The 12,184-nt window shown below is 35.0% G+C and overlaps 1 protein-coding gene across 1 annotated transcript; it reads left to right on the top strand.

Annotated features, from left to right (window-relative positions):
• On the top strand, window positions 1-1,802 carry LOC117912403 (GATA transcription factor 18-like). The gene is made up of 2 exons (XM_034826972.1): window positions 1-1,036; window positions 1,140-1,802. Exons 1-2 carry the CDS (start codon window positions 593-595, stop codon window positions 1,440-1,442), a joined length of 747 nt encoding a protein of 248 aa, XP_034682863.1. The 5' UTR covers window positions 1-592; the 3' UTR covers window positions 1,443-1,802.
• Window positions 1,803-12,184: the final 10,382 nt, after the last annotated feature.

Raw genomic sequence — 12,184 nt, forward strand, 5'->3', positions numbered from 1 at the left:
ATCACACACCTCTTAGTCTCATACCCTACCGGGACAGTGACTGACTCACTGACTTTGCTGAGCTTTCTCTCTCTCCCCCTCTCTCTCTCTAACATGCAATCCTGGGTCCCTCTTTCTGTCTCTGTCTTTATATCGATCACTCTCTTCCTATATACGTATGTACACTTCTCTAATTGCAGTTGACGACAACGTGGACTGCAAGTGCTGACTGGTATTTCGCCATTTTATTAGCTTATAAAGCTAACAGACAACACCCCTTCTCATCCCTCTCGTACATTCACCCTCTCTCTTCTATCTTTCTATTCAAACGTTTTATTATTACATTGCTCCCCCAGTTTACTATTTGATCGTACCCTCCTGCTACCAGCCTTTAACTATAAACTCACCATCTCTATACTTTTCCATCATTGCCTTACCTCATTTCTCTCTGTCTCTCTCGCGCTCTCTCTCCCTCGATCTTCTTCCTTCTTCTTCTCTTGATTTTCTTAACTTCATCCACGGCTGCCCATTTGATCTTTTGTTGCCTTGTTTTGAATTCGAGGCAACGGGAGACAACCCATTAGCGCAAGTACGAATTTCGAAGAAAGAAGAGATGCATCGTTGCAGTAGCTCACAAGGGAACATGGCGGGTCCATGTACATGTGGGCTGTTCCACAATCAGAGCAATTCTTTCTCTATGCTCTTCTCCATGCCCAATCACAAGCCTTTCGATGAAACAGACATGTATCCGTTCACGTCCTCTTCTTCTTCCGTGGATTGCACTCTTTCTCTCGGAACTCCATCCACTCGTTTAACGGACAATGATGAAAAGCGAATGCACCACGATCGACGGGCTGGTTCTTGTGTGTCTAACTTTTGCTGGGACATATTACAGTCCAAACACACGCCATCTGCACCAACTCATAAGCCCAGCCGCGGAGGAAGCAGCGGCAGCAACAGCAACAACTCCGCCGGCGATCCCCTCCTCGCTCGCCGTTGTGCTAACTGCGACACCACTTCTACCCCACTTTGGAGGAACGGTCCAAGAGGCCCAAAGGTGATTTCTCGATGCAACCAATGACTTTCTTTTTGTTTGCTTTGCCTTTTTATACTTTGAATTGAAAATTTAAAAAATAATAAATAATACTTGTGAATTGCAGTCGCTGTGCAATGCCTGTGGAATTCGATTCAAGAAAGAAGAGAGGAGAGCCACAGCCGCCGCCGCCACCACTGGTGCAACTGCAGGAGTAATGGAACCGCAACACATAATGATAAGCCATCACAACAATTCATGGGTTCACCACTCTCAGGCCCAGAAAATGCCCTGCCTCTCTCCGGCCATGGGCAACGAATTCAGGTTCATCGAGGACGACGATCGAGATTCCGATACCGGCATTCCGTTCCTCTCTTGGCGTCTCAATGTCACAGACAGGCCAAGCCTCGTCCACGACTTCACAAGATGAAAATAACGGTCGACTATCAAGATCATGCAGCACTGATAATGCATCACGACGACGACGACGACGATGGTGATGGCGACGGTTATGGTCTTCAAATTCTTTTTCCTTTTTGTTGTTTTCTTTTCTCCATCTTAGATGGATGGAGTGAAAACGTGATAATTCTCTGTCCTAAATTAGTTGCTTTTCTTTTCCTCCCCTTCTTTTAACTTTTCTCGTCCAGTCCATCTAACCTTTTCGTTAGTTCACTTCCCAGTTTTCATACTGAATGAGTCGGTAATGATGATGATGATGAATCAATGATGATGAAAAGTTCACCGTTTGATGAGTTTGCTTGTTATATAATAACGCTGAGGTGTTTGCAGACGATTATCTTAGCTTTTGAACTGGAGTTTACCTTACCTGGTCTGAAGCTATTGGCCCTCTTTATTTTCCTGAATTACATAACTGAACAAAGGTCCCAGCACATTTCATTCTGGTGAGACACCTGACTCTCCAATTGCATTTTCTCTGCACTGTGCCCTGTGGTCCAGAGCTAACATGGGATGGTGTTGTCCGATTCACTCACATATCTGACCATCCAATGGGGATGCTGCAGAGGTTCTACACTAATCAAAGGCTCCCTTCAAAGCCTGACTAATTAAAACCATATAAGATAATATAATTCTACTTAACTATTCCTTTTCATTTGAGTTTTCAACTCAAGATGACTCCCATATTTTATTTCTGGAACTCAAACATGATGCCACCAAGAAATTTTGTCCTGTCTTTGACCTATTCTATAACCATGATATATGTGGTTGTCTCTATGTATTTTGTGTATGAAATATTAAAATTAAAGGACGGTCTAAATTTTCAAGCTTTTTGTGCATTTGGTGTAGTTAATTTCTGGTCAAACTAATATGTATACAAATAATTACAGACAGTCCTTTCCCTTTTTCTTTTCCTTTGTCAATGTTAAATTCGGATGGCTCCTTTTCAGAGAGGAGGATGGGGCCATTTTAATCAGTATGGGAAAGGGATAGCTTGTAGAGAGTGGTGGATTGAGACACACGACTACATAAAAGATGGTCCATCTCAAACCTAACTGATACACTTGGGTGGGCAAAAAACTTTCCAGTCAATTATTCTTCCTGATGGAACAAGTCATATATGCGGACGACTCATTACACAACAAAACAATCTGTTTCCACTTGAATTTCCTTCTCTGAAAGGATGCATCAAAAGATATGTTGATTATCTTGATGTGTAGTTTTCAATTTGTACCCTTTATGTTGATGACTTGCTAATGCATGGAAGCTAAGTAAGTTGGTGAATGATGGAATGAAATGTGGACGAAGGACACGAATTCGTCTAGGACAAAAGAGACTGGCTATAGCAGCCTTGGCAGGGCTTGACAGGTGGGGGCACAGAGGGCAAGATTGTAATGAAGAGGAGTATCGAGGCTGATGTTTCAAGGACACCTAATGGCATTTTCACTAAACTAAAAGGGCATGCATTTATAGGACTATAGGAGTATGGTTCTTGGTAATGCTATGAGAACAAAAGAATCATCCATAATTTGATTAAGGAATATTGGATTTTTTTTTCTTTTTTTACCATTTACATGGGGATAGCAAGCCCAGTTGTACTGATGGCCGCAGACTGACATTCATCATAGCAGAATGAACATTTTTGCTATAATATCCGTATTGGCCGGTTGCCCTAAAATCATTGGAAAATGGAAATATATGAATAGCTAGCAAGTCTCTGATGGCTAAAGACACTGCAAGCTGAGTAGTATTTATGTGATTCTTCTGCAATCCCATCTACCTTAGACCTCAACAATCCAATACAAAACCGCCCGCCTACCTGCCTTAGACCTGAGTCCAGTATTCAGGAGTGGTTTTATCCTGGTTTGTCTGCTTTCGGGTTTAATTTCAATAACTAATCCTCCTCTGCAGTTCTGCCAAAAACAAAGAAGTGGAGTTTTTACCATGGTGTGGTCATATGCAGAAGTAGAATGATTAGGGAACTGCAAAGTCACGTGTCTAAGTCCATGTGATGCAATTGATGGGATGGTCAAGGAATATCTTATAGTGGTTAATGAATTTGGACTGGTTACAAAGCCTCAACCATCTTCGATCCGTCCCAGTACAGCACTTTGAGCCAGAATAGGCCGGTTTGAACCTTGAGGCTCTATCGATCATTAATGATACAAAGCCATGCTTCTGTGGTCCTAGCTTACTGGGATAAAGTGTATCATTCCCTAGCCAGTTAGAACCTCCCCAAGTATCAGAATATGCAATGATTTTCCACCGTTAGTGGCACACTTTTATTAGGGCCAGCCGCCCATCATTCGATTTGGGCTTAATCCATGTGAGCAGAACCAAGGCCCCTTAGTTGCCTCCAACAGTATGGAGGATTTTGTTCTTATTCTTTTCTAATTTTTTCCTCAAGCCTCCTCCCAGACCGCTGGGCCGGAACTGGTGTATGAGGTATTATCCTCTTCTGAAGTTCTGTTAGAAGTCCTCTTAATAAGGAGGTTGAAAATATCTTCCTGAGCCATACCAATCACCCCTTAATTCTTGGCTGATCCCAAGAAATGCTAACGCAGGTTTCTAAAATTAAGAAGAAGAAAAATTGCTGGTTGCAATCTTACTTGGCTGATCCCAAATCAAATAAAAGCTCAAGACAAGTTGAAACCAAGACTCAAATCAAGATTCAAGAATTCATTGTTATTAACTTTTTATATTAGTAACAAACTTACATATATTTAAATTATTTAATTTTTATATACAAAATTAAAATAAAATAAAGATAAAATAATGTATAAAAATAATTTATTAACTTTAACTTCATTTTTACTTTTTTTATTTTATATTTTTCCTCAAAATTTTCAAACCAAGCCTAGCCTTATTTAATTTCCTTTTTGTCTTCTTCACCTGTAGGATTTCGAAGGTGAGGCTTTTGATGGAAGTAATTTGGGGTGTAAGTAAAACCAAAAAAATTGATAAAACCGATCCAAACCAACCAAAATAAATCAGATTGGTTTGGTTTTAAAAAATAATTGATTCGGTTTTCAAAAATAAAAAAGGTCAGTTTGATTTGAAAATTTTGAAAATCGATATTGTCACATCCGTTTTCGATTTTCTTGTCTCATAACCGATAAAATTTGAATTAAACCAATATTCTAAAACTTATATATAATTGTTTAATATTTGATAATTTTTTTATATTAGATTCTCTTAAAGTAATTCATTGTTTTTATATTATGGTTAAATTAATTCTAAATGCATTTAATATATTTTTAACATCAAATCCAAGTTGGTTTCGATTTATTTTAAAAAAAAATCAAACTTAGGACCTAATATAAACTCAAATTAATAGGATTTGAGTTTAAAATAAATACAAATCTACAACTAGGTTTAAGACTAAAAAAGTTATTAAGTTTGGTCAAAATCAATCCACGAAAATCAAACCAAACCGACTTCAAAAGGCTTGGTTTAATTCGATTTTTATCTCATATAAACTGATTATATTGGTTTAATTCATTTTTTATTCAAAAACTGACTGAATCAACCTTATTTATACCCCTGAAAGTAATGAAAAATTGTGGATACAACAAGAGATTTGATCCGACCAACTTTTATGCTAATTATTTTGGACATGTAATCTTGCTTTGGATCGTGATATGTATACTCAAGGCCTTATATATGGCCGTTTTGGGGATTAAATGTTGAATTTGGTCTTGCTATATTTCTTTTTACCACATAAGATATTAATCTTTGAATTAGTTGTTAAAACTCAACCAAGGTGAATATCCTAATTTCATATATACTGGAATATTTCTTGTTATAACTCAACCAAGGTGAATACCCTAATTTCATATATACTAATTTCATATATACTGGAATATTTCTTGTTATAACTCAACCAAGATGAATACCCTAATTTCATATATACTGGAATCTCCTGATTAAAAATGAGTAGAAAAATAATAGCGGAAACATACCTAAATCCATTGAAGGAGAAACCTTATAGGAAGAAAACCCTTGAGATGGTCTTCCAATTCTGGCCACTAGATTCTGTGTCAATTTCTCTCTGAGAGGATTTTCGGAAATTGGAATGCATAGTGGTAGAATGGGGACCATAACCCTATTTATAAACTGTTAGGGCAGTTTTAATTTTATCACAATTATATTTCTGCCCCTCATAGAAATAATAATTATCTAATGGTATCTACACAATAATCTCATGACAATTATACCCTTAAGCCAATTAATCAATTATTAATTAGATCACTATATTTAGGCTTAATTAAATGATAGCACACACATTTTAATTATTTACATGTGTGGCCCAAATTATAGATTAATTACAAAAATTAATCTAACAATCTCCCACTAGGCCACATGCATATGTAATCAAATAAATGTGCTTAACCTTATGAGCTCAAAATTTGCTATCATGTCCTTAGGGTATATCCGAACAATCTCGTCCATTAACTATACTGACATAGGATTAAGGTGGTCTTTGTTACATCAATCGTTACTAGACCAATCAATGGTCACATATATCTACACATCTAAATGACATAGATCAATCATGAGTGCATAGCATGGAAATTACATGCAATGTGATCTGTTCATGCCTATTTCCAACTGGTCCTACTTAACTTTATTGAGATCAAATCTTTAGCATAATTTAACAGAGTGCAATAAAATGAATACTTTATTTCTGCAGAACACAATCCAAATTTATAGATAAAGTCTAAACATAACATAGAGCAATATACAATGAATAATATAAACTACTACTAAATTTGGATATCCTCAAATGAGACAACACCCATATGAGCAGTGTGCTCATGAAAGACCTTGGGTGGTAATCCCTTTGTAAGCGGATCCGCTATCATGGAGTTTGTTCCAATATGCTCTATGGATATCTGTCCACTCTGTACTTTTTCTTTTACAACTAGGAACTTGATATCAATGTATTTTGATTTTGTAGAACTCCTGTTGCTATTGGAATATAAAACTGCTGATTTATTGTCACAAAATATCTTCAGTGGTCTTTCAATACCATCCAGAACACGCAGCCCAGTGACAAAATTTCGTAGCCATATTCCTTGATTGGATGCCTCATAACATGCTACAAACTCTGCTTCCATGGTGGATAATGTTACGAGTGTCTGTTTGGCAGACCTCCATGAAATTGCTCCACCAGCCAACAGATAAATATAGCCTGATGTGGATCTTCTGCTGTCTTGGCATCCAGCAAAGTCGGAGTCGGAATACCCAATGAACTCCAACTGATCCAATCTCCTATATGTAAGCATGTACTCTTTTGTTCTCTGTAAATATCTCATAACCCTCTTGGCTGCTCTCCAATGATCCATTCCAGGGTTACTTAGATATCTGCCTAACATGCCAACAATGTACGCAATATTCGGACGTGTACATACCTGAGCATACATTAGACTCCCCACAGCCGAAGCGTAAGGAATCTTATGCATTTCTTGACTTTCTAAACTATTTTTAGGGCATTGATTAAGACTGAATTTGTCTCCTTTAGCGACAGGGGTATCACCTGGTTTGCTATTTTGCATGCCATACCTTTGGAGGACTTTATCAATATAGGTCCTTTGTGACAATCCTAAAATACCCCTAGAACGATCTCGGTGTATCTGGATTCCTAAGACAAATGAGGCATCACCAAGATCTTTCATCTCAAAATGTTTTGATAAAAATCTCTTGGTGTCGTGCAATATGCTAATATCATTTGTGGCTAGCAATATGTCATCGACATATAAAACCAGGAAAATATACTTACTCCCACTGAATTTGTGATACACACATTCATCCATAAGATTTGCCTCAAAACCATATGAGACAATAATTTGATGAAACTTGAAGTACCACTGACGAGAAGCTTGCTTGAGCCCATAAATGGATTTAGTTAATTTACAAACCATATTCTTTGAGTCTTCGGACACAAAATTTTCTGGTTGTACCATATAAATTGTTTCATCAATGTCACCATTGAGAAACGCTGTTTTAACATCCATTTGATGTAACTCAAGATCATAATGTGCAACTAGTGCCATGATTATCCTGAAAGAGTCCTTCGTAGAAACTGGAGAGAAGGTCTCTTTGAAGTCAATTCCTTCTTTTTGAGTAAAGCCTTTAGCTACAAGACGTGCTTTATACCTTTCTACATTACCATTTGAATCCCGCTTGGTTTTAAATATCCATTTACAACCAATGGGCTTCGTACCAACTGGTAATGGGACAAGTTCCCAAACTTTATTGTCTTGCATAGATTTGTACTCTTCATTCATGGCTTCAATCCATTTCTGAGAGTTGGAACTTTTCATGGCTTGCTGGAAGTTGATTGGATCATCTTCCATCATTCCACTTTCTACCTCATGTTCCTGGAGATATACGATATAATCATCCGAAATTGCATTTCTCCTCTCTCTCGTGGATCTCCTTAATGGCATATTTTCTTGAGGTTGTTGAGTTTGTTCTTCAAGAGCAATGTCTTCATTTGCAATTAAGGGTTGAACAATATTGTCTGTTGGTTGAGGATCCAAATTTACTTCTTGATCAATGATAGGTAGTGAAACCTGTACATTATCAAAAGCAATAGTAGATCCCTCTTCCTCCTCAAGGACAATATTCCTAGCCTGATTTCTCTCCCGAAACTCAACATTCTCAAAAAATGTTGCAGTTCCCGTCTCAAAAATTGACCTAATAGCAGGATCATAAAATTTAAAACCCCTTGATCGCTCTGCATAGCCAATAAAGTAGCTGCTAACTGTTTTAGAGTCCAATTTCTTTTCATGAGGCTTATAAGGTCTCGCTTCAGCTGGACATCCCCAAATATGAAAATGCTTTAAACTGAGCTTTCGACCCGTCCAAAGCTCATAAGGCGTTTTAGCAGCCGCTTTAGTTGGCACCCGATTTAGGATATAAGCTGCCGTTTTGAGTGCTTCACCCCAGAGTTTTTCGGGTAAAGTAGAATGACTAATCATACTCCTTACCATGTCCTTAAGGGTTCGGTTTCGTCTTTCTGCTACACCATTCATGCTAGGTGATCCTGGCATGGTGTATTGAGGGACGATCCCACATTCCTCTAGGTATTTAGCAAATGGTCCTGGACATTGTTCACCTGATCCGTCATATCTACCATAGTATTCACCAGCACGGTCAGATCTGACGCTCTTTATTCTTTTGTTGAGTTGTAACTCAACTTCTGCTTTAAATGTTTTGAACACGTCCAATGATTGTGATTTCTCATGTATAAGAAATAGGTAGCCATATCTTGAATAGTCATCTATGAATGTTATAAAGTACTGTTGATATAAAAGCTGAATCCAGAACAAAATAAAATGAATCAAATAAACCATCATGCTCACATAAAATAAGCAATTAAACACATAATCTTTAAATTTAAAAGCAAATTATGACATTTCAAGATACCTAGCACAACATTAATATCAAGTCTTTGGACAGTAATATTAACTGTAAGTGGTACTCTTGTTGTAGTGATCAAACATTGATGATAAGTTATGTCAAATAATAAATCTATCTTTGGATTGATTTATTATTCACATTAAGTTACCTTTATAATTATCACATATTTATCACCACAGGTATGTATGCAATTTGACCAAATATTAACTTTCCTTTGGGCCAGTCAATACCCGCATGAATCACATACACACAAATATCTAACACCCCGAACAGACTAATCTACACGAAAGATGTCACTTTGGTGATTTTCCGCTTTAATTAGCCTATTTAAAAAATGCTAGATCAATAACTTAAATATTAATATCATAAAATGCTGAATCCATTGACATATATATATATATATATATATATATATATATATATATATATATATATATATATATATATATATATATATATATATATATATATATATATATTAAAATAATAACTCAAAAATTAATCAAGGAGTTGGCTCTGATACCACTTGTTAAAACTCAACCAAGGTGAATATCCTAATTTCATATATATTGGAATATTTCTTGTTATAACTCAACCAAGGTGAATACCCTAATTTCATATATACTGGAATATTTCTTGTTATAACTCAACCAAGATGAATACCCTAATTTCATATATACTGGAATCTCCTGATTAAAAATGAGTAGAAAAATAATAGCGGAAACATACCTGAATCCATTGAAGGAGAAACCTTATAGGAAGAAAACCCTTGAGATGATCTTCCAATTCTGGCCACTAGATTCTATGTCAATTTCTCTTTGAAAGGATTTTCGGAAATTGGAATGCATAGTGGTAGAATGGGGACCATAACCCTATTTATAAACTGCTAGGGAAGTTTTAATTTTATCACAATTATATTTTTGCCCCTCATAGAAATAATAATTATCTAATGGTATCTACACAATAATCTCATGACAATTATACCCTTAAGCCAATTAATCAATTATTAATTAGATCACTATATTTAGGCTTAATTAAATGATAGCACACACATTTTAATTATTTACATGTGTGGCCCAAATTATAGATTAATTACAAAAATTAATCTAACATTAGTCGCTTCCATTGTTCTCTACTATTATTTGTATCTTTGGATTTGGTTGGGTGATGACTAGTCTAGTTCAAATCATGGTTTCATAGTGAGGTGAGCTTGGCGTCTGTGACCTCTTGTGTGAACCCTTTGCAGTTTAGGTAGTTGAACTACAAATTCAAGATGTGGCAAATAACTTATAAGAAAATTCTCAAGTTCTAATAGGAGGTCTAAATAAAAGTTTGATTAATAAAAAAAAAAAAGCAAATCTTAAAAAATAAAAAAGAAGTCTCTTAAGGACAAAAATTTTAAACTAGAGAGATAAATTGTTTACACTAATAAAATAATTTATTTATTTTTTTAAATTAAGATAACCAATATCTTAAATTGGGAATTTAAATTCGAACATGAGATTTTGTAGGATCAAGAAGTTACTCAAAATTCTACTAAGAGAAAACTCAAAAATTAAGGAAAAAATTTCAGATATTCTTTGACATGCAGTTATTAAACACCATACAAAAATATCATTTATGCACTTTCAATATTAAAAATAATTAAAAATATATATATTTCTTTCTTTAAAATGCAAAGTGAAACCTTCGTAAGTTCACTCAAGAACAAATCATTTTCTATTTTTGATTAAACTCGTTTCCTAAAATACTAACTGTGATCCTCTGTTGTACCAAAATACTATAGCCTAGTTATGTGGTGATTTTGGTTAAAAAATAAAAAAATAAAAACTATAAAAAGAGTTATTATGGTTATTATAATATTTTAGGTATTGTCTTTAGGAGTTGACCAAAGAAATTAACTTGTCAAACTTGCTTAACTCCTAAAATAAAAACAATGTAAGAATTGATTTTATGAATTAGAATTATATAACTTAATTAAGAAGACTGATTTAATAACTAAATAAATATTTATTTTTATTTAATTAACTTAAGTATGAGATTTACACAATCCGACTTCAAGAATAAAAGTTGGAGCTAACAAAGGTTTCTCACCTTTAATGATCTTAAGGTTTTTAAGGTCTTTAATCAATCAAGATCAACTTGAGTCATAAATTTCACATTGCATGAAACAGAAGTTTCCATTTTTTCCTTATTTCATTAACTTTGATTTATATTCTACGCTTACTTATATATAATATCTAGTCGAATTGGATTTAAATTTCTAATTATCATCAAATAAATGAAATTTAACTTAAATTCAAGTCTTGACTTTTTAATCATTTCTATTTCTTATACCTTCATCTCAGAATAGATAATGATAAGAATAATCGGGATAACTAATTAGGGTGCTAAGAATTATGAATATTCAATATAGTATTATTATATCATATTCTAATCCAAATTAATAAGAAGAGTACTGTAATATCATAATTAATGTCTTAAACCATTCAATAATTTCATTGTTACGCTTTTTTTTTTGTGCATTATTCCTCCATATTTTTAATTTAGGTTTTCACACTTCATACCCTAGTTCATGATACTATATATACCATGACGCATTCTAGAAATATTAACATCTCCTACATAATAAAACGATAGGTTATAAAATAACACTTCATGAAAGCATCGTCTTATGTTTTTTCTTAATGTCTTTTAGAGGTAAAGTTTAAGATTTCAACCTATGAAAGTTTATCAGTTATGAAGAGATTCAATTTATTGAAAGTGGTTTCACCTGCCATACCATAATTCTCATTAATTAAATTCCCATTATTTGGTGCATTGTCAGAACAAAACCACATAACAAGTACATTAAGAAGAATATAACAAAGTTAAAGGCAGAGTGGGAAGGAGTAGGTAGAAGTTGACCAAGTCAAGGCCCTAATTGGACACGCAATATTAATCTTGATTTCTTAAATATACATAGGACAAGCCGCACACCCTTTACTCCATTCCCAAGTATGTACATGTTCTCCGCCACCGCAACTTCAAAAGATGAAGCCAAGAGTAGGCAGTGCAGTTGATCAAAATCAAACCACCTTCTGTATTGTGAGGATATGGATTAAAAAAAAATCTGAAGGCGAACTCCTAAGCTAACAACTGTTGACATACACAAGCAAATATGAGATTTCGTGCAAGTAAACATGGACTTTCAGGTCATGGTCATATTGATGGGGCCACGGCCATCAACCGGCATTTAAGAAATATAGGAGTGCAGTTGGGTTTAATGCGTTCAGCCAATAATAAAGC

Source organism: Vitis riparia, chromosome 4 (genome assembly GCF_004353265.1).
Source record: "Vitis riparia cultivar Riparia Gloire de Montpellier isolate 1030 chromosome 4, EGFV_Vit.rip_1.0, whole genome shotgun sequence".
Classification (NCBI taxonomy): Eukaryota; Viridiplantae; Streptophyta; class Magnoliopsida; order Vitales; family Vitaceae; genus Vitis; species Vitis riparia.